This window comes from Lolium perenne, chromosome 4, assembly GCF_019359855.2.
Source record: "Lolium perenne isolate Kyuss_39 chromosome 4, Kyuss_2.0, whole genome shotgun sequence".
NCBI classification, from domain to species: Eukaryota; Viridiplantae; Streptophyta; class Magnoliopsida; order Poales; family Poaceae; genus Lolium; species Lolium perenne.
Window position 1 is genome coordinate 71,588,961 of NC_067247.2, and position 23,128 is coordinate 71,612,088.

The following is a 23,128-nucleotide window of genomic DNA, read 5'->3' on the forward strand; positions in this document are numbered from 1 at the left end:
TTGCAAGCGATCACTCGCCCTAGATTGTTCACATAAGTGGATTCAACTACGGGGAGCAGACTGATTTTACGTCATATCACCCTGGAGACGCTTGCCTTTTTAACATATATAGATGTTGAAAAAATTTGAGCCCCGAGGGTGGTTACAATCAAAGAAAATTGCAGAATGAAATTACATTTAAAATAGTTTCGTACAGAACAATCATACAGTATGTCGTGCTTCTAGAAAAAAATAAGCTTCGCAAAAATTATGAAATCTCCTCTGCACCAAACGGATTTGTTACAGACTCTCCGCATTGAAGTACAGAAACCACGGCAAAAAGAAGCCAACAGAGGTATGCTCGCGACTCATACAGCAACTCTGCGGCCTCCCGCCATGGCAGCAGCCTCCGCCGGCGCCTCGTCGTCGCAGGCACAACCGGCGGAACCCCACCTCAGTCCCCACGGGGACTTCTCGTCCTCGTCGCAAGCAGCGGATGCCAGAGCGGCGTGGTGTGATGGGGGTGGCAGGGAGGAGGCCGACGTGCTCAACCTGGACTCTCCGTGGGTGTCGGCGGCCGAGGCGGAGTCGATTTTGGAGAAGGCCGCGATGGTGGCGGGGCTCTGCCCCGGCGCCGAGGATGAGGTCCGTGCCAACCAGGAGCGACAGCAAGACGAGGTACGTCAGCATTACTAATCCACCTACCACCGATCAAATTGGAAAAGTTCGCTAATCGTATGACCTCGCTCTGTTCTGTGAAGCTTAATCGCGATGAAATTCCCCTATTAGTAGTATTTTCTTATCAGATATCATATGTTATGACGCCTGGACTAAGAGGGGTTTTGCAGAACTTTGTGTCTTCTATTTTTCTCCCAAAAAGATGATGGTTATGTTCTCAAAATATGGTTCTGGTCTCCAGATACAGTCAAGTCGGCAGTAGTAGTATTTGAATTTCAATGTCCAAGAAACGATATGCTGGAAAAAAATGTCACATTTACGAGTTGGGGCTATGTTGATTTAGAGTCATGTTACTTGCAAAGATTATTTGTTTATTACTCACTTGATCTCCTCATTCACTGCAGCTGATGGCATTGTTAGCAATATATGGGGATGATCTATGTGAATTCGAAAAGAAAGGAGGTCTTCGCTATTTCCAGGTTTCCTGTGTTGTGTTGGTCGTCAGTGATGTTTAATCTTCCTGAATTTGTTCTTCTGTTTTGATGAGTTCTTTTTTTCAGATCTATATACGTTACGACTTGCCTGATGGCACTGAAGTGCGCGCTAAGCTCTCTTCAGCTAATGAAAATCTAGAAGGTGAAGTGTGTCCTGATGATGGTACAGAAGACAACGGCAATGAATTCTCTTACATTTGCAATGTTGAGTACCTACCTCCTTTGATATTGACATGCCTGCTTCCACGGTCCTATCCAAGCAAGGACCCCCCATATTTTACGATCACTGCCAGGTGGATGGATGGGCCTAATGTTACTCAACTTTGTGAGATGCTTGACACCATTTGGGCAGAGCTGCCCGGGCAGGAAGTGATATATCAGTGGGTTGAGTGGCTACATAATTCTTCTTTGGCATACCTCTGGTGTGACAGCAAAATAACGTTAGGTCTAGATGTTCCAATGCAGAGAGCAGATAATTGCGCAATCTCAAGAAGTCTCCCATTGAAATCTGTAATCCCTTCAATGCTCAGTTACAGTAGTAAGAAGCGATATCAAGCTTTTCTTGAGGATCTCCATATGTGCATGATATGCCTCAACCAGAGCAAAGGTAAGCCTTTTTTCCTTGCCCAGTTATGGCAAAAGATTATTCTCTGTTTTTTTAAGATGAACTGTTTTAGGTTCTCCTTGGAAGAGAATAGTGCTTGTATTATGGCGTCCATTGCATACTGTTATCTTGTTGAACTGTGACGTAGTGGTAGCTAGTACCTGGCTGAAATTTCCATGATTCATACTTCATAGTAGATACTATTACAGATAGGGGGACCAGTTATTACTTTCTAATGAATCTTCCTAGAGAACCGAATTACCTTCATAGATGTTTGCTCCCCTGTAAACTAACTTTAATTTTGAAACCATTAGGTTCAAACTTCATTGAGCTTCCATGTCAACACTTGTTCTGTGTGAAGTGCATGGAAACCTTATGCAGAATGCATGTGAAGGAAGGTAGTGTGTTTAAATTGATATGCCCCGAAACCAAGTGTAGCTCTTCCATTCCACCGTACTTGTTGAAGAGACTTCTTAGCAAAGAAGAATTTGAACGCTGGGATAGGCTTACTCTTCAGAAAGCTCTGGACTCGATGTCAGACGTTGTTTACTGTCCAAGGTGTGGGATCGGTTGCTTGGAAGATGAGGATAAGAATGCGCAGTGTCCAAAATGTTCATTTATCTTCTGTTCATCTTGCAAGGACCCACGCCATCTGGGGAAACAGTGTCTAACCCTAGAACAAAAGCTGCAGCACCCGCAGGTAGATATGCACCTGAAATCTCTTCTGTATTTAGCATCGTAAGGAGGCTTAGATTCTCAAGTCTCTAGTAGTGTATTATGTTTCAAACCTGCATTTGTAGTCACACTGTGCAGTTTGTGCTCATCTTCCTAATAGTGTGATGTTACCGCTGAAAAAAAAACCTTTCCGGTAAATTCTTCACTGATACACCATGCATTTGATACCTTGATGATCCGGGGTTACATACTGTCTGTTGCAGAATAGTGACATGTAACTGAATATCTCCCACCCTTTATCTCTAACTTTATGTTTGCAGAAGTCACGCGGGATGATTGCGAGGGAGATGGTGGAGCAAATGTTGAGCATAAGAAAGCTTTATGGTGATGCTATATTCTGTCCAAATTGTGGAATAGCAATCAGCAGAACCGAAGGGTGCAACATAATGCTTTGTGGTAACTGTTATCAGAGCTTCTGCTTCCGCTGTGGCAAGGCCTCCTGTCGGTATGTGCCTTTCATGCAGATCATTTTTTTAGTTGTTTCATGATATCTCTTTTTTTTTAACTAGATGATACATCTCTTTCTTAAAACAAGAGAAGGCATTTTTTTTTTGCATAACTATAGCTCTAATCCGTCTACTGTAGGAGTTGCGATCTCTATGCACCTAGGGAAAATGAGCAGACAGATTGGCAGAGGCGAATGGAGAAGCTAGAAAAAGAAAACCGCGTGGCTCAAAGGCACCCGGTGGGCAGTATCGTCAAATGCCCAAAGTGCCGTCAAAGAAATTTCAAGGTAATAAAGAGGTCGTACGTTTTCAATCTGCATCATATGGCATGAACATTTTGTTCCATTACTCCATTCCACATGTGAACAGTTCATAGAGCACTGATTTTTTTCCCTCGCTAGTCGCTATGCATCTAACATATGGCCATATGCATCCAGGGTGACGACAAATATATCTTCTGCTGGTCGTGCCGATTCAGCTATTGCACGCTCTGTAAGAAGCGGATCGAGTTCACAGGGCCAAATAACGGGCACTGGGGCTCACTGGAATGTGTGGGGCTCGGAAACATGATGTAAGATCGGATATGTGCTCCCATTTTCCGGATCCTCGCCAGCAACTATCACTCCGTCAAGGACCATACAATGTTTCCAGAGAGCGAGTCGCTGCTGGAGGAGGTTCCCAGATTCTGATGAGGAACGACAGTGGACGCTGCACTCCGGAAACTTGTTGACATAAGAAGATGCAATGTGGTGAGGGCAAAGGCGGCAGACCAGGATGGAAGGGGCAAGGTGGTGGATAATTAATATGGCTTGTGACACCATATATATAATAAGAACATATAGAGGTGTAGTTACTGAAGGCTGATATACTTATATATGATCAAAAACTCTGCCATGTAATTTCAACAAGGGATGACAATTGAAGATCCTAGTTTTTTAATATATCAATCGGATGCAAACCTTGCCTATATTCTCCAGTGCGTTCTTACATTGACATCACTTCCAACTCAAATTATAGCTGCTGCATTTGCAAATTTAAAACAGAGAAGATCATCATACAACACCCAGATATGTATGGTCAAACTCTCTGCCATGTAAATGTAGTGTTAAACTGTTTCGAGGGTATGAACAGAGCACAAACGGACGTAGTGCTGTCTGAAAGAAAATTGACGTGTGGGTCACTTGCCTCCGCGAATTACAAGCCATCATCTTGAAAAATAAATTCTCTGTGCTGTTTGAACCTCACCGGATAAAGAGGCACCAAACAATTGTCTATTTCCTAATCTTGTTTGTGTCAGACACCATCTGAGCACAGAGATGAACAAACTGTATGATGCCACTCCATACATAATCTTACTGAAAGATGCAAATGGTACTACATCTCAGATGTACAACAAAGGAAGATGCCGCTAACAGTGGTACGTAGCAGACGAAAACCTTCCAGTTTAAACCCGTAGGCTCCAAAGAGTCCAGGCAGTTGGGTGGAGATCAATAAAAATAATCAATTCAAGGTCCTTAGTTTGCCTCCAGAAATTCAGTTGGTCGGATTTGTGTCATGAAACCTACGCGCAAATGTTGCGGCAACGAGCAATGGGAAAGCAATAGTTGCATCACAATGGACCTGCATTTCCAAAAGCTGACATGTTAGAGTACAGTAATAATCAAATGTGATGTATGACATCATTGCATTGCACGATTATGTTTTTGACCCATAGTATCATTAAACCCCGAGGCTGCAATATTATACAGTGCAAGAGTTGATGGTAAATCAAGATGGTTTAGAAATAGAAGCCAGGCAAGACTCAGATGACGGATTTCTTTACTAACATGAGTCTAGTAGTATGCAAACCACAAAACCAAAAAAATATCTTATACGGAGTACTTCTGAAGGTATGCATGTATATATACCTTCACAGGTTTTGCTGAACCCTTGATCTTTCCCCATGAAACTGCTTCATCTGGCTGTGCTCCTGAGTCACTTCCATCGAACTCTTGAGCTGTGTTGATGTACACTGCATAATCTGCACCATTGCGGAACATATTTGCATTGCATATATGATGCTTTGGAAGGCCTCCACCAAGAATTATGACCCCTGTCTTTCTTGGGCTTGCATGAATGGCTTCACCATTTATGAGCCTTATATCTGCAAAACATTCAAGTATTTGAAAATGAAACCGAAGTAAAAAAACAAAGTGTACAGTGGAACTTACCATGTACAATGTCAATAATAAGACCAGGATTGCGAACTGCATGACAAAACAGCATGTCTCCAAGCGATCCATCAGTCAATGCTGGGCAGTATACAGGAATATTGTTCTGGTAAATTTAATTGAGTCAGCACTATGCGACTTGAGACTTTGCACAAAAGCTCTTGAAAGAAAAAAACCACCCAACAGTAAAGTGAACAGGGTAACATCCTGGCAGGCAGACACTGAATCATGTTCACATCTGCTAAACTATGACCCAGTTCAGATAAAATTAAGAATGGTTCAAGCACGGCTACTATTTCTGGGTAAAACCATACGACTCAATGCTGAAAATAATTTTTAGGTTGAAATTACACCCATAACAGACTAAACCCCCACAAAATTCTCAAGTAGATTAATTCATTTTTCTAAAGAAGAAACGCTAGTTTACTAAGTGCTTATCCAACAAAGTTATTTACAAACTTCTTAAATATGAGCAGCATTTACACACTTCTTTAGAATTTTTTTGTAATGTAAAACAAAGGTTTAGCCAAAAACACGTTACCTTGTATGCCCAATAAAGGTAGGAGCCTTCATCATTTATTTCTTTGCCAAGACGAGCAATCACCTTTGATGGTGTCCAGACATTCTGCAGGTAACAAGAAATTGATGAAGATAACAGAAATAAAAATCGGTTGGCATTGAAGCTATTACAGAGAATTCCCACATTACAAGGCACAACGTTTTCACTTAGAATTCAGAAATTTGTGCAGAAACTTATATAGCATGATACACACATTACACTTCACAATATCCAGTAGCCCCGATATTCCATACCATTTACTCATTGCTAGAAAATTACGAAGTGATTGCTCCAAAGGGCGCCGGTAAATAATACATCTGAAAGAAAGAAACTCGTGGAGCCAATTTACAATAGTGTTCAAGTCAGGTAGAATTTCAAATTTCTAGTATCTTTATTGCTTATTTTCTTTTTCAGAAAAATAACTGGATCCCATTGAACGAGGTTCCAGAGATTGTAAGAGAAACATATCAAGATTATATCACTAGTTTCTCTAAACCCAAGATATAATTGATCTACTCGTACTCATGCATCTTATGTAATTAACCCATGACACGCGAAAGGAAGCGTGGCCACAATCCACATTATTTGGGGATTTCGGTTGACAGGGATATATATATGGAACCAAAATTCAAATAAGTTTTTAATTAAGATAAAATTCAAACAAGTTGTTACCAACTCTGTTTAAACTAGGAGGTATGATTACCTCACTAGATTGTTCTTGTAGCATCTTGTCGAAAATTGGCATGATCCAGTTTTCAAACTTGCAATAGTTATCATTAGGCACCAAGAGATTTCCTATCCGATTAAGTCCTTTTGACCGCAGCAGTGCCCCAGGTAAAGAAAATTCGCCTCGGTACGTAGGCGCGAGGCATTTTATGAGGTCTTCCTCTATACCCCCAGCAGTCGCAACAATGACATCAACCTGAAGAACACATTTTTGGAGGAAAATAATGGATTAGGAAATTAGTCATCAATGGCTATGCACTTAGTGATGTTAGTGAACTGGAAAAAATGTCTCTATATGACTAGGCATACTTCTACTACATAGATTGTTATAAGGATATACACGATGCAAAGTTGGAGAATTTACCATGTGATGTTGAACTAGAAACCGGATCACATCGCGTATGCCAGAAGACACGAGGTTTGAGGTGAAACCAAGAAATATCTTGCACTTGACAGATTCTCTGTATTTCGGGTCAAGTTCAGCTTCATCACAATCCTCAGTTGGCTTCTCATGGGACAACCTCCAATCTAACTTCATTGCAGCCAAACACAAGGAATGAAGAGTTAGTAAAATGTAATGAGTGAAGCAAAATCAGCAGAATTTTCGGAAAAGAACAAGTTTCTGAAGCTTGCATTGTGATGACAGCTGACAGGCATCCCTTTATGCAGATTGCTCCCAGCTTGTTTTATGGACGTACTTTGATTAAAAGTTCCACACGTAGCCTTGTTTAAATTAAGTATCAGTACTAAGTTGCATGAAGAGCACTCATTTATGCGCTCTGGTTGTTACTGCAAATACTCAGGCGTATGATATATATTTGCAGCAGTTAGTACATTACTCAACAACATTACGAATTCATGTAAACTGCTCAGACAATTCACACATGTAAGAGAATTTTTTTATTTGTTTTGGGGGAAAACAGAGCACTCACCAGCTTCATCTCGCGCAACTAGTCCAACTACCCACACGCCGCAGAAATATACTTCAAGTCGAAAAACAACCGGATGAAATTATCTGCTTCACCTAGGCTTGCAAGCTAAATGCCCACTTACATACAAACTACGGCTAATCCCACGCTCAAAAGGAAATCTGTCGCAACTGAGGGGAGAAAGGGAAAAGCTGGTGGCGCACGTACCATCTGATTGACGACGTCGATGGCATCGCCGAGGTGGGAAGCCTGGAACCCCGTGGACGCGAGCGACCCGAGCAGCCCGTCAAGGCCGAGGCCGGCGTCGTTGAAGTCGGCGCCGGCGATCCTCGTGAACCGCGACTCGTCCAGGGACTCGGACGGCTTCAGCACGATGGCGCGCACGCCCTCCAGCGGGTCCGTGCTTCTCCCTCCGGCGCTGCTTCCCTCGCCGTCCATCTCCGGCGAATCCCTAGAGCCCGAGTCGCCGCCGCCGCCGCCGCCGCGCAGTGAAACAAGCTTGGCTTTGTCGAATCAGGTTCCGCGCGGCGGCTGTCCCTCCGGTCTGCTCTCTTTCTCCTTTACTTTGCTGAGATGGACATTCTCTTGGGCTTTCTCGGGCTAAACATTTTGAGCTTCTGATGGCCCAAGAATGGTCTATTTGGAACAGTAGGAGCTATACGCAGAGATGGTTTTTTCAAACATAAGGCCCAGCTTTATCTCCATCTCCATCTCTACTAATATAAAAAAACACAGAGCCGGAGATCTAAACAATCACATCCATTCAAACAGCTCATCCAACGGTGTAGGCGAGTCCAATGTTGAGCGCAACATGTTTAGCCCTAACCATCTCCACTATCTCCCCAACGATCCCCACCGATCAGGAAAAGAAATAGCTTTTAGCCCTCGACCTGTGTGGCCGAACTACCGTACTTTGGCACAACCGCTCCCCACCGCCGCGGGACTCCCCTCACGCCTCGCCGCGGTTCTCTCCCTCTGTAACACCCCAACTTTTGCAAACATGTTTAATATCCAAAGTGCAAAAATTAGGGGGAACAAAAAAAATTCTATAGACTAATTAAGATGAATTTCATTGATCTGTTTGTTGTGATGAATTGACTTGATCTGTTGGTAGATGAATTGTCTGGATTTGCTTGTTGAGTTTTGTTTTGAGCTACCCTTAAGAACAACACCTCTAGTGGTTAAACAAGCAACTCACTAAATAAAACACATGTGTGGCTTAGGAAGAATTGTTTTCCTTCTTACTGCATCAAACCCTTCTCCTGATGGCAACTTGAGTGTACCATCTTGATATTCCTCTTTGTGATAATCTAGCTCAAATCATCCTTAATTCAAAACTTGGTATCATCTACCCCTTGCTAGATCCTTCTCTTATACCCACTCATCCTGGTTGATTTTGAAGCCAAGTCAAGAATCTGTTTCGGCAGACTTATAAGATTCCAGACTTTGGCAGTTGATATCGAAGCACCCACCACTGTTATTGGTGACCTCAATGCATGGATCTCATCTATGCAACACCCTCTGCAACTTCCACGTATTGCACGTCACATCCTCCACTTGCAACTCTTATATTCACTTGATCCTGTACCCTATCCAATGTTTAACCTCAAGATCACTTCCTTCACTTTTACCTCTTGTTTGCATTCAAGTTTAATCTTCATAAAACCAAGAGTGGGAATGATGGGTACATTTTGTAGCCACCATCTACTCTTGAGAACACTCCTCCCTAAATAAGCTAGCTTTCTTTCTCAGAAACTCTATTGTTTTTCCTTCTCTAGTTTTGATCACAAAACTACTTCTAGTTTTATTAAAACTCTTCAAATGGTTTCTTCAAATAACAAGAGAGAATTGTGGATGGTATTTTATCATCTCATTTCCTTCTACCCAAAATACATGTTTATAAAAGTATTTGATTTTTATTCTTTCTCTTAATGCATGGTTATGGTACATGTGCCATCCTTGCACCTTCTAAAACAAATGGCTTAAAGAAAACTCTACTATGCTTTGTTTTGCAAATAGACCTATTTCATTTTAAACCTTATTTTGTCCCTTTCAAAATGATTTCAAAGGCAAGTTCAATATAGACCCTATCCAAATATTTTGATCAACTCTCATAGTGGTGGAGACCCATCTCTATAAAGTTCCATATTTAGTAACAACTTCCATTCCTTCATCACATCTCACTCTGATTTACCATCATCATCTCGACCTCATGAATTGGTAATTTCTGTCAATATATTCATCCTTGTGAGTATATGGATATTTCACTCACCATGTCTCTTAGCCTTGCTCTACAATTATCTAAACCACCATCACCACCCCATCTACCTTGGCATGCTCATGTATTGTTGCATGTATCAATCCCAATCCTTCCAAATTTGAATTCAAATGAAAAATTCTAATCATCAACTATACCTTTGATCTACTTCCACCTTATGATTGTGACAACCAAAGTGGTAGAAATTATCCTCATAGTACTTAACACCTCACACTTCTTTTTATCTATATGTACCTACACCTATTCTTACCATCATCAAAGTCACTCATAGACATTATCTCGTCAACATCATGCTTTGACCTATACACATAGATGTTGTGTCTCCCCTTCTCATCTCTCTCTTGTACTTGGCAAGAAATGAGCCGGCCATGGCAAGAATTTCGGCCAGCCCTTTCTCTTCTTTTCCTTCCTGCACAAGACTTGCCTCCCACCTAACCCAATCAATAAATGGGCAGCCACCCACCATAGCCAATCAAAAAGGAGGCAGCCACCACTCTCTCCCTCTATAAAGCTCACTTGGCCGGCCACCCCCTCCCTTTTTCTTCTCATTTTCTCCACTCTCCACTCCCTCACACTCTCTTCCTCCACTTACCCACGAGCTGCTGCTCCTCCTAAGCTCCATGGCCGGCCATGGCCATGGAAATCCACCAAGATGAAGCTCCCCTCCTCCCTCAAGCTCCTCCTCACCATGAGAGCCTCCCTCTCCTTCTTCTCCCCAACCCTAGATGGTTTTCCATCCTCTTCTTCTTCCTCCCTTGCTAAGATTGGATCTTGATACAGGTGCATGTTGGTCCAAGCATGGAGAAGCTTGAGCTATCCTCAGATCTGAAGTTCTTGAGCAAAGTTCGTCCAAATCCCTGCAGTAATTTCTGCTATGTTGTTGTTTCAGATTTTGTACGATTTTGTAAAATCCGCCAAAACTAGTGTGCAGGGCCAAATCGAGCGATTCAAAGTTCCGCGGATAGATATTGAAAAGGTCTACAACTTGGCGTTGGTTTCATCCTCAAATTCGTTACAGATTTGCCTCGGTAAATAAAGTTCTATAAACATGCAGATTCACTGTTTGTTAGATTTGTCCCATTTTACAAAACCTTTTTGAGGAAAATCAACTGCGGGTGAAATCCCTCTTCCGTACCTTCATTTTGGCGTTGGTTTCACTTCGAATGACCTCCTAAAACTGAAATGGTTCACAGATCAAGATTTGGCCAGATCTGACTTTGTCGAATTAAACCAGGAGCTTGGGAACGAATCTTTGAATGAAACAAATTGGGTAAGAACCAGCTTTTCAATATCTTTCAGATGCAATTGACCTCATATTTTTATAATTTGTGTACGATTTGTGGTGAATTAAACTTTTTCTGTGGGTTCTGCAGACATCGATGTTAGCTTTTAAATCACCAAAAATCCATCTTTGAACCTAATTGAGTGATTCCAACTTTGTAGGACTGCTGGATGTTTTCTTAATCATCTCAAACAAGTTTCAAACTTTTATCTTTTCTGTAACTCCAGAGATAAAGAAAATGGTAAAGACATACAGTAACCTTGTTAATTCAATTTTGAGAGTTTCAGAAATAATTTAAACTCAAATCCAATTGTGTATGCATCTCTATTTAAATATCTTTTGAATGCCATTGGTTTCATATTTTTAGGATTTTTCTAGGATTTATGGCTTACAGATCTTATTTTCTGTACAGTCAGATTCAAACAAATTCCTAAATTTGTAGGATTGATATTTTTGAGTGAATCCAATTGGGTTAGTCTTGTATTAGTACTGGCCATCTAGGAAAAATAGTGTTAGTCTCTGTTCATGCATTTTTGTTACTGTTAGTAATGTGTATGTGTGACATGGGTTGTTGTAGCAAAACATTTTGTTTTATTTGGAAACCTTAACCACCTCTTTGCATTAAAAATTGATCAACCAATGTTTTATTCTTGCAAAACAAAACCTCTGCAACTTAACCTTAGTTCTATTGTTTGGCTTAAGTTTTCCAATGATGTGAAATATTGTTTACTTCCTTTTTATTGGTAGTGTTGTGTAAACAAAATAAAATAAGAAGAATGATTTGTACTTTTCCAAAAAAAGTTTGAAAATAAAATATAAATATTTGAGATGTCAAACTAATGCACTTGTACTCTTTATAATGTTATCTACCAGGGGGTACTTAGTTTATGTCATGGTGATAACCAGAGAGGCAATTGCTAAGTTGAGAAGCTCACATACCTTTACTAGGTAAATAAAATGGGTTTTCTTTTAGATTCTTTGTAGTATCTATAAGTCTTTAATATGTTAGCCGTATAAGAGTGGTTAGTTTTTGATTGATGCTTGTTGCTTGTCGTTTTGTTGGTGCAATATGTTTGATTGTGTTCCTTTTATATTTTCTGACGATAGATGCGAACAATTCCAAAGAAGAAGAAGAAGTGGTTCAGGCAAGGTTTTTATTTATATTGTTGGTATTCATATATTGATGGAGTTGAAGAAGTCCAGGGACAAATAATCCAAGGCAAGCCATCTTTTGATCTCTTGCCAATTATCCTCTTTGTTGTGTTCATTGTTCCATTATATGCTTGGTTCCTTGTATCTTGTGTTATGATTGGTCCTCTACTATGCATACTTGTTCCTAAGTATGTTGAACCCCTTGTTGATGTTATGCATGCTTACCCTAAGCATGTATACCCCCTTGACCACATATATATTATCATCTTTTTAGTGGTATGATGATTAACATCATGACCCTTGTTTAATCATACTATTTATGATGTCCCTATGCATGCTTATCCTAAGTATGTACGATCTCCTTGACACCTCAATTATCATCTCCTTAGTGGTATGATGGCTAGCATCATGCCATTGTTGTCTCTTAGTTTATACATGAAACTATAGGTTGGGAACCCCTTGGAAAAATACCTTGTTGAAAAGAATTTTTGGAAAACCTTGGGTGAGTTGGACTTACCTAAGTGTGTGTTTATGAAAGGAAATGATCTTGGCAAAGATGGTTGGAAAGAGAATCTTGTTTATGAAAACTTTGGTGCCTAAGTACTCACCCGTGACAATTAACCCGCGCAACCACAACTACTCCAACGTGGGCACGAAGCTTAGCTTGACGTTTGTTCTTCTTAGCATGAGGCACCGCACAACTATACAAGAGTACGGTTACCCCCGAGTCCGGGTTGTCATTGTTGGGACAATAGTATAACGGGAGGCCTTCGGGGCTGACCCGTCCGGAAGACACTATGGGTCTCCTGGCTTGGCGGTGGAGCCACGCTCAAGAGGAGGTGAGCTACCACGATGCCGGGGAGGTACATACTCCATAGGGTAGGACCTCTTGCTAAGTCGAATGGGCGAAAGGTTATGTTCGGGTATCCGTCGTGGCATATGTTGTTATGCGGGGACGATGCCCACACGATAGGTATCCGGATAGTTGCGGGGAAAGTGTGCAAACTCTGCAGAGTAAAATCTATTCGAATAGCCGCGTCCGCGGTCATGGACGGTTGGAATGGATGTTGCTTAGCCTGATGAGTTTTGTTTTACAAAATTGTTTGACAAAGGAAAGGAAAGAACTTGTTTGAAGTACCAGAAGGGTACGGGAAAGGATGTGTTGACCATATGGAGATGGTCGGGAAGGATAAATAAAATTGGGATACCCCATCCTAGTGTTTTATGTTGTAGAACTCTTTGAAGTATCATCTTCAACAAAGATATAGAGATGTCATAGGGTATCTTTTAAAGTATCTTTTTTAACAAAGATATAGAGATGTCATAGAAATGTCTTATCACCCTCTTAGTGTCCCCTTCAACTGTGATGTGGGATGCTATATCCACAAGACAAACTGATTCTCTTTCACATGCTATATCCACAAGAGAAACTGATTCTCTTTCACATGCTATATCCACCAGAGAAACTATTCTTCCTCTCTTATCTTCTTTAGTTAGAATTGTTATCACCTTCTTGGTGGTTTGCGAGTACAATTCAAATGTACTCACGGCTTTTTCCCTGGCTATTTACTTGGCCAGACCTAGAGGACTTCGACATATGAAGAAGGATTTGACGACGTCTATGCGAGCTAGGAACGTCTTCCAAGTCAGTTGCCTGTAGGGTTAAGGCAGATGACTTGGGCTCTACGCTGCTGAAGTGATTCTGCTACTCTGATGTTTTAGTTAAGCCCTTCGTGGATATTATGTAAAGATTGGTCATGTGACCTTATTGTAATTTTCTTACTCCTTTTTGTAATGGATGATGTAATTCTGATATCAGTTCGGTTATGTGTTCACGGCGCACTGATCATGGGATCGTGAACTGTATACATAACGGGTATTTCGGACAGCTGGTCCGGGGTCCCCACACCCTCTCTCTAGCGCTACAATAGCGAGCGACGCGCGGCTCTACCTATTTGCAGCTTCTCCTTGCAACGCTCCACCTTTCTATCCGCGTAGATTCGACGCTCGCCGCCTCCTTCTCCAGATCGCCATCTCACTTCATCTAGGGTTCGGTCGACTCCAACGGTTCTCGTCGATCCACGACTTCCGGTGCGATGAGGCCGCCGCCGTCAACAAGTCGTCTTCCTGGAGATTGACTTGGTGTGGTTGGTGCTGTGGCGCCACCTGTGTCGTCATCTCCAGGCCTGCTGGTGCCTGTGGTGATGTTGGTTTCGTCGGTGTAACGCCGGCGACTTCCCTGAGATTACAGCTGTTGCGGCCGTGCGAGCACTGCCTCGCCATGCCGTAGCCTCTGCTCCTAGGCGCAAGGTAAGGTTTTCTCCTTCTCCTTTCTCTTCTCACCTCCATTGATTTGTCTTGCTCTTCTTCTTCCCCTGCTTCCTGATGATCAATAGATCATGCAGGAATGCTCCTCCTGTGTTACTGTGTTTGATTCTCCTCTATATGGCTTGCCGTGGCCAGATGTTGCCATTATTGTCCACTGGTCATGTCATGTCATTACTTGTGCTGCTCCTTTGCTACTGTTGTTGCTCTGTATGGCTTTCCATGTGCATTGCTGGTGCTTGCTATGTGCCTATCTTGCTCCTACTCCTTTTAGTTCATCTGGTGTTCCTATGCACAACATTTGCTTGTGCTGGCATGCTATAATTGATGTATGTGCTTGCTTGCTAGGTTGTACTTATCCTAATTGCTCCCATGGTTCCTTCTGGAGCATGTGATGCTATTGATTGCCATGTTACTCTACTGCTAGGCTATGTTGTTTCTTAACTGAAGCATTAGCCATTGGCTAAGCTTCCTAGTACTTGCTGGTCATCAATTGGTGAACTAGGATGCCTACTGGTATATGCTCATCTAGTATATGTGTCTTGTGGTGCTACTGGTTCTATGCCAGTGACACTTGTACGTGTATGCTATGTAAACAATTTATGATGCTCTTGCTTGCAGTAATTACCTGAAAAACAATATTTGATAGCCTGGTTTGCTTTACTGAAGGCTTCAGTAAGATAACCTGTACATGTCATGTTGTTGCTTTGTGATGGTTTACTGTCAAATATACTTGATGAACCATGTGTTGGTAATGATTCAGTTGGATTAAAGGATGCTTATATGATTTCCATGATGAATTGGAATTAAATACATGTCTGAACCTCTTTAGGTAATGAGGGCTTGTTGTGTGACTTGCTTGCTTGATTGGCTTGTGTTGTGGCCTCAGTAGCTTGCTACTGACATTGGTTGCAAGTAAATTGGCTATCTGGTTGGTCTTATGAAAATAATAATATCCACAGTTGGGAATCATGTATATGAATGCCCTGCGGTAATCTTTTGATGAAAAAATGGGTCTTACTGATGGTTTGAACACCATGTGGTGCTAGGTAATTTAGTTGGTCACTAGGTCTGGTTTGTCTAGCTATTTGGATAGTTGGGTACTTGGGTTTACTTGTGCATGTACAATTACTAGATTCACTAGCACTGGTCTGGCCTCTTTCTTACCAGCATCACTTGGTCTATACCAAGTGATGACTAACCCTATGGAGCATCTGCTCCACACCAAATGTGTGTATGAGCATGCTTATGATGGATTGGATCCTTGGATCCTCTCCAGGTATGAGTTATACCTTGCTCCATCTCCTAGATGGTTTCTTTTTGTTGATGAAGTGCTCTTGTTGGTTGATTTGATCAACTGGCCTTCACCCCTAGCTCTTAGATGATCTTGCTCTATGTCACCATGATCTACTGCTTGGTTTATCCTGGTTTGGTTTGGGTTGGAGGGATTAACTAGATAAATGTGACTACCGTGGTGTTCTTGCTGGTGATCTTGATGTTCCCGTGAAGTTCATCTCTATCTTGTTACTGTGCTATTTATAGCATCAGGTGATGCTTTGCTTGGTCGACAGCACACCCATGGCTTTGTGCTGTGGTGTCCTGCCCTGGTTTCACCATGGTGTGTGATGGGAAAAAGATCTATGCCTTGCTTTGCTTTGGTTGGGACTTGATCCCCCAACCAATGCTTATCTGGTCCATTCTCATTACTTTCACTGTCCAAGTGGCCTTGCCACTTGTTACTGGACAATCTGGTTCCTTTTATTTATATATTGCTTGTTTCAATTTGATCAAGGAATGGAGAAGATCAAATGAAGATTTTAGAAGACTTAGTGTAGGAAAAATATTCCATGTTGTAATCTTCTTTTTATTTACTTATTTCTGGTTTGTATTTGTTCCTATATATTGTAATATCAAAGAATTATGTAAAGACAATGTAATATGTGTGTTAAATCAATAAAGCTCAAGTTTTTCTTATGAGCTATTTGTAATTCTTATAATTCATTTATGAATTGTGTTGTATAAATGTTATATTGTTTTGAGTTATGAATTATGAATTCATTTGAATTATGAATTCATTTGAATTATTTTTTAATTATATTCATATTTGTTTGAAATTCAAATTCAAATGCCAATTCAAATGCCTCTCCAAAACCCTAGTTTCAGATCATGTCGAAATTTATAGCACTCTCACTACTCTAACCCTAATAGCAACGAGAGAGAAGCCTCGACCCCTCTTAGGTTTTATGCAATGAAGCGCGAAAATTTCCCCCGTTTTGCGATAAAATGCACAACCCTTTTCTAAATCTACCCCGTATTTGTCCTAAGCTCTGGGATGTTACACGTGGTTTATCTCCGAGGATATTTTTGTAATGTTGAGATACTCTAAGTTGTACTCACATATTGTCTTAGTGTGATACCATTTAAGCAGATATCTTTAAAACTCAACAAATTGCGTTGGGACTTTTTGGAGTACAATGCTTCATTTGTGTTTATCTTTATTCCACAAGGTAATATCATTACGTCGTGGGTCGTCAATTTATTTTACACTTCTAGAGATTGTATTAGCAACTGCATCATATATCACTAGGTATGAGAAATGCACTTTACTCTTTGGTATGGCTTGATTATTGCACTTTCTACAAGACATATATCATCTTCATTTAGAAGATCGTGATCCATATGATTATCTATACACTTCAAAAGAAAATACTAGTAAACATTAGTGCATTGAAATGGATTTGTACAATTGTGGAAGATTACATGCGGGAGCACTAAACAATAAAACTTATGGTAATTTGTATAATAAAGAAAGAAAATGCCATGCTTTATTTCTTATTAAAGTTAAGATACATTTATTGTGAGATGAAGTAACAATCAACAACGAGGTAAATTATTCTTGTGCGAGGAAATCAGAGACATCCAAATGAGTTACGTCATGGCTTCCATGTTCTTCAAAAGATGTCGTGCCAACACCATATGTACCATCACCATTGCCGTTTGCAAAGTTGGTCTCTATACGTTTGTGCTTCTTCTCAAGTGATTGTTGATAGAGATCAACAAGGTATTTTAGTGTACGACGGTTATGTGCCCAATGGTTTCCTCCTCCACAATGGTTCCTTGCATGCTCAGTTTTATCAATTTCACTTTTTTCTTTGTCTCTCGCTTCTCGGACCTGTTCTGATGCCTAGCTGTGTTTCAGAAATAAACACCATAATTTCCTCTACCATGCCCTTGTCCGTATTCATATCCACGACCTCGACCACGACTACAGCCACATCCACATCCTCTATTGTGATTATCATATCTTCTCACATTCTCTTCAGGGAATGGACTAGAACCACTTGGACGTGGCTTATGGTTTTTCATTAGAAGCTCATTATTTGTTTCAGCCACCATTAACAAAAAATAAGTTCAAAATATTTCTTGAACCCTTCTCACGGTATTGTTGCCGAAGCAACACATTTGAGGAGTGGAATGTAGAGTATGTTTTCTCTACAATTTCCTCATTGGTGACTTTTAGTCCACATAATATTAATTGTGAAGTGATTCTGAACATGGTTAAAATGTATTCAGAAACACTTTAATAATCTTGCAGCCTTAGGTGCAACCAATCATAATGAGCTTTAGGTAGAATCATTGTTTTCTAGTGATCATACCTTTCTTCCAACTTGTTCCAACGAACAAGTGGATATTCATGTAAGGTATTCAGACTTTGAACCTTCATGGAGGTGGCATCAAATAAAGATCATACCCTTAGTTTTATTTTGTCTAGATTCTTCATTTTCTTCTTTGATTGTTTCACCAAGCCCATTGACATTCAAGGGAATTTCGGCATCTAGTACCCATGGCAAGTAGTTCTTGTCAGTGATGCCCAAAGCCACAAAATCATTTTTGGCAAGATTTTAAATAGAGAACTACAATATTCAAAATGTAAAATATAAATCACACTAATACTATTGTATACAAATAAAGAGTGGTCAGAATATTATCCCTGCCGCTTATAAAAAAGGACATGATGTTCATGACAATGAGATGATCGTGATAGTAACATGTTATATAATAACTACTCCCTCCGTCCCAAAATGTAAGGCGTCTAAAGATTAGTTAAAAGTCAACATTTTTTAAGTTTAACCAAATTTATATACAAAAATATAAACATTTACAATACTAAATCAGTATCAATAGATTCACCATTAAGTATATTTTCGTAATGTGTCCATTACATATTGTAGATGTAAATATTTTTCTCTAAATATTTGGTCAAAGTTTGAAAGGTTTGACTTTTAACTAATTCTTAGACGCCTTACATTTTTGGGACGGAGGGAGTACTAATTAAATGTCGGAACATTCCAAAAGCTGAGGTAGTGAGAAAAGAAACTTGATCATCTTATTTATATCCTCTCAATGCGTACAAAGTCATCCACATATAGCCATGGGAGGATTTATTTTATAAGAGTTACACAGATATATGAAAGAGTGTTAACACTAGTAATGCCACATGGGTCATAGCTTTGATTACATTGAGGTTATAGGCATCCACATAAAAAGGAATATCATAGCAAACAACATATTGATCAACGTCCTCATTTCGCCGCCAGGAATTTGATGGTTCATTCCAGGCCATGAAATTTACGGGCAAATGTTGCAGCGACAACTAACGGGAAAGCAATGGTTGCATCGCAGTGGACCTACATTTCCAAAAGCTGACACGTTAGGTTGCAGTAACAATCATCCAATAGGATATGTTGACAGTAGATCGTGTGGAGCACCAGCTACACATAGCTCGTTTTTTGAACTATACAGAAACTGCATTTTGAAGTTTCAAAAAAATTCTAGATCTAGAAAATAGTGTACTCTACAAACCTGAAAAAGTCACAACTCGAAATACCCATATTTTGAGCTTCACAAAACTAACAAAATCTGGCATATAAAGTTGTGAAACAGTGCAAAATTTCAATTCTCCAAATTCTACCAGATTTTGTCATTTTGGTAAGCCCTGAATATAAGGTATTTTGGATTGGGATTTTGTATGTTTGTAGACTCTATCATTATCTATATTAAGGATTTTTGTTTAGAATTTTTTGAAACCGTGAAATGAGTTTTTCAAATTTTGAAAAAGCTAGCTCCATGTAGCTCACTGTGGCGGTGCCAGCATGGTGGAAATGTGGGGCGGCCTCACCCTAAGATTTAGCCTAGGCGCATACGTCTTTCATAGAAAATAAGGTAAAAGTACGTAACCCAAGTCAGGTCTACCCCACCCTAGTAAAATGGGCTAGATTCGCCGCTAGCTCGATCTCTAAAACAAATTTCTGATGTAGATATCATTGCACAACACTATTCTGCAATGCAAAACAGGTGCCTAACAAACTGATAAATCAAGACAGCTTGGAAATCAGAAGCCAGGTCAAGATCATGAGTGGATTTTCTTTGCAAACCAATTGCCATATAAATCTTCATGTCCAATTATTTATATATATGTGGAACTTTTTAGTACTAGAGTCTAGCCGTATACAAACCACAAAACTAAAAATAAAAATCTGAAACCAGTGATGGTTGTATATATACCTTTACAGGTTTTGCCGAACCATTGATCTTTCCCCATGAAACTGCTTCATCCGGATGTGCTCCTGAATCACTACCATCATACTCTTGAGCTGTGTTGATGTAGACTGCATAATCTGTACCATTGCGGAGCATATTGGCATTGCATATATGATGCTTTGGAAGGCCTCCACCAAGAATTATAGCCCCTGTCTTCCTTGGAGTTGCATTAATTGCTTCGCAATCCATCATCCTTACATCTGCAGAAAACTTCAGGATTTGAAAATACAAACACATCGAGAGAGAAATTACAGTGGAACTTACCTTGCACAATGTCAATAATAAGACCAGGATTTTTAACTGCATGGCAAAACAACATGTCTCCAATTGATCCATCAGTCAATGCTGGGCAGAATACGGGGATATTGTTCTGGTCAATTTTAACGAGTCAGCACAGTGTAACTTCAGTCTTGCATGAAAACAAAAACAGGTGTATTCATTATGTTTCCTCACCAAGAAACCAAAGTTTATTTATTTATTTACAGATAGTTTTGTATGATCGACGTTTACATAGGCATGTAGATCTTTTGACCATTTGTAAGAAACTTATGAGTAGTCAAAAGCATATTACCTTCTGTGCCCAGTAAAGGAAGGAGCTTTCATCATTTATTTCTTTGCCGAGGCGAGCAATCACCTTTGATGGTGTCCAAACATTCTGCAAATAATAAGATATAGAAGAAGATAAGCAAAACATTAAGATGATGGACAATGTATATAGACTGAAGAATTGTTTCCATTGACTAGGGAACTGCTTCCAACAAATAGTTTTTTTTCCATAACATTGAAAAATATTAACTGCTTAAAAATGATATGATGGTGTTTCCAAATTAGTGGGGAGATTTGGTCATGGCATATACAGAAACACTTTTCGAACATTTTAAATGATATAAAAATTATTTGATTATTGAAACGTGTTGTTGCCAATCTCATGAGCCAATAGAAGTAACTACCTTAGTAGATTGTTCCAGTAGCATCTTGTCAAGGAGCGGCATGATCCATTTTTCAAACTTGCAATAGTTATTGTTGGGCATCAACAGATTTCCTATCCGGTTCAGCCCTTTTGAGTGCAGCATTGTTCCAGATAGAGAAAAATCACCTCGGTACATTGGTGCGAGGCATTTTATGAGATCTTCCTCTATGCCCCCAGCAGTCGTAACAATAACATCCACCTGAAGAACACATATTTTTTGTTCAAAATTAATTAGCTATGGATTTGGAAATTAGTCGTCAATATGCACTGTTAGTAGTTACTAGGTAACTGGAGATATTCTGGTACTTTTTAGGATTCTTATGATAACCGGAGCAAACGTTTATATGCCTCTTGAGTTATACCTCCGAGTCACCGGTCTACACATGTTGACTTATCTTTCCCGTTACACGTGCGAGGGGGTGTTTTGAAGTGTATAAGTGGATTGTACTGTTTCTTTATATCAGTTCGGATTTTTGACTGCGTTGACTAGTGCATGAAGTTTGATAATTTAAACTTATTTTGTTTTCGAAATTTCAATTTTTTTCTTTTGAGATAGAGAGTTGGAGTATTCACCAGGTGATGCTGAACTAGAAACCGGATCACATCCCGTATACCAGAAGACACGAGGTTTGAAGTGAAACCAAGAAATATCTTGCACTTGACAGATTCTCTGTATTTCGGGTCAAGCTCAGCTTTGTCACAGTCCTCTCTTGGTTTCTCGTGCGACAGCCTCCAATCCAACTTCAATGCAGCCAAAAATACAGTGCAGAAAAAGTTAGTTTGTCAGTTGGTAAAACGATTAGGAGAATTAGCTAGTAGTACTTGTAAGGGTTACCATCTGGTTGACGACGTCGATGGCGTCGCCGAGGTGGGACGCCTGGAATCCAGTGGTGGCGAGCGAGCGGAGCAGCCCGGCAAGGCCAAGGCCGGCGTCGTTGAAGTCGGCGCCGGCGATCTTCGTGCACAGTGAGTCGTCCAGGGACTCGGACTGCTTGAACAGGATGGCGCGCACGTCCTTCAATGCTGCCGCAATGCGTTCTCCACCGTTGACGTCTCCATTGGCAGCCATCTCCTCCTAACCCGAGCAGCTGCTTCGCGAGAAACAAGCTTGAGCAAGAAAACAGAAGCTAACCAGGTTCTGCGCCGCGCGCTGTGTGCTTCCGGCCGAACGTCTCCTCCCTTTTAACCTTGCGAAACGTTGCGCCAGGATGCCAGGAATGCTCCACGTACACATGCTCCGTATCTGCTTATCCTTTCCAGAAACACATGGTGCCAGTGCCATATCTGTAATTCTTTATAGGAAACAATATATATCTGTAATTCTTACTACTTCAGGATTTCGTACACCGCTAGGGCCAGAAACAGAAACGCTAGTGCCGGAATCTGGGCACGTCGCGGTCACGCGTGTTTCGTGTGAGCACGTGGGTGGGCGCCGGGTCGGTGTTGCCATGTCGGTCTCATGCAAAAAAGTAGTGATCTATAAATGTATATGGTGCGTTCTACTAAATCCCAAAGTAGTGAGATTTCGATATTGGACCGTTGTGGCCTAGCTATCAACGATACTGTAGTCGTCCACTAAAAATCTGCCTAATGATCACATGGTGTGAAGCCAAGGGTACTGTTAGGGAATCGGCTACTAGATGGATCCACTATATTTTCGGTCTGGATTCCTTGATCGGAAGCATTCCTTGATCGATGGAAGCACACTATTTTTTCAGTGTGAATTCCTTAGCGACTATGTGATGCGACAGAAACAAACTTCAGTCTCATTTTTTTTTCCGATAAAGGGCGTTTTATTACTCAAAACGGTTTTTAAGCATTACACCCAGCCTCTGCATAACAAGATGCACACAGCCGTTTATAAGTCCACATGTTCATAGATATACTCCTAGAAGGTACATAAAAAAAGGTGAATATCCCGGCGGCTAAGCTACATGTGCCTCAATCCGCCTAAGATGCTGCCACCCATGTTGGGAAATATAGTCCTTCGCCGTGTTCTCCAATCGTGTAGACACCTCCGTAAAGAGGTCGCGATCCTCCAATCGTTGGAGTGGCGACCATGAACGGAGCAAAGCCGTAACGCGGTATACAACCTGCAAGAGAGAAGAGTTTTTGTCATTAAAAACCTTGTCATTTCTACATAGCCAAAGCGACCATATA

The 23,128-nt window shown here is 40.7% G+C and overlaps 3 protein-coding genes across 3 annotated transcripts; 1 reads left to right on the plus strand and 2 right to left on the minus strand.

The window, feature by feature from the left end:
- Window positions 1-1,064: 1,064 nt before the first annotated feature.
- LOC127292945 (uncharacterized) lies at window positions 1,065-3,619 on the plus strand. The gene is made up of 6 exons (XM_051322493.2): window positions 1,065-1,136; window positions 1,218-1,758; window positions 2,070-2,455; window positions 2,751-2,935; window positions 3,076-3,223; window positions 3,374-3,619. Exons 1-6 carry the CDS (start codon window positions 1,065-1,067, stop codon window positions 3,509-3,511), a joined length of 1,470 nt encoding a protein of 489 aa, XP_051178453.1. The 3' UTR covers window positions 3,512-3,619.
- A 385-nt stretch (window positions 3,620-4,004) lies between these two features.
- On the minus strand, window positions 4,005-7,839 carry LOC127292946 (deoxyhypusine synthase). Its single transcript, XM_051322494.2, has 7 exons — window positions 7,568-7,839; window positions 6,796-6,963; window positions 6,409-6,627; window positions 5,688-5,771; window positions 5,147-5,252; window positions 4,844-5,079; window positions 4,005-4,556 (listed from the first exon to the last, which is right to left on the minus strand). Exons 1-7 carry the CDS (start codon window positions 7,796-7,798, stop codon window positions 4,470-4,472), a joined length of 1,131 nt encoding a protein of 376 aa, XP_051178454.1. The 5' UTR covers window positions 7,799-7,839; the 3' UTR covers window positions 4,005-4,469.
- A 10,923-nt stretch (window positions 7,840-18,762) lies between these two features.
- Window positions 18,763-22,130, minus strand: LOC127292948 (deoxyhypusine synthase). The gene is made up of 7 exons (XM_051322497.2): window positions 21,804-22,130; window positions 21,542-21,709; window positions 20,949-21,167; window positions 20,570-20,653; window positions 20,263-20,368; window positions 19,963-20,198; window positions 18,763-19,085 (listed from the first exon to the last, which is right to left on the minus strand). Exons 1-7 carry the CDS (start codon window positions 22,035-22,037, stop codon window positions 19,008-19,010), a joined length of 1,125 nt encoding a protein of 374 aa, XP_051178457.1. The 5' UTR covers window positions 22,038-22,130; the 3' UTR covers window positions 18,763-19,007.
- Between the last annotated feature and the right edge of the window lie 998 nt (window positions 22,131-23,128).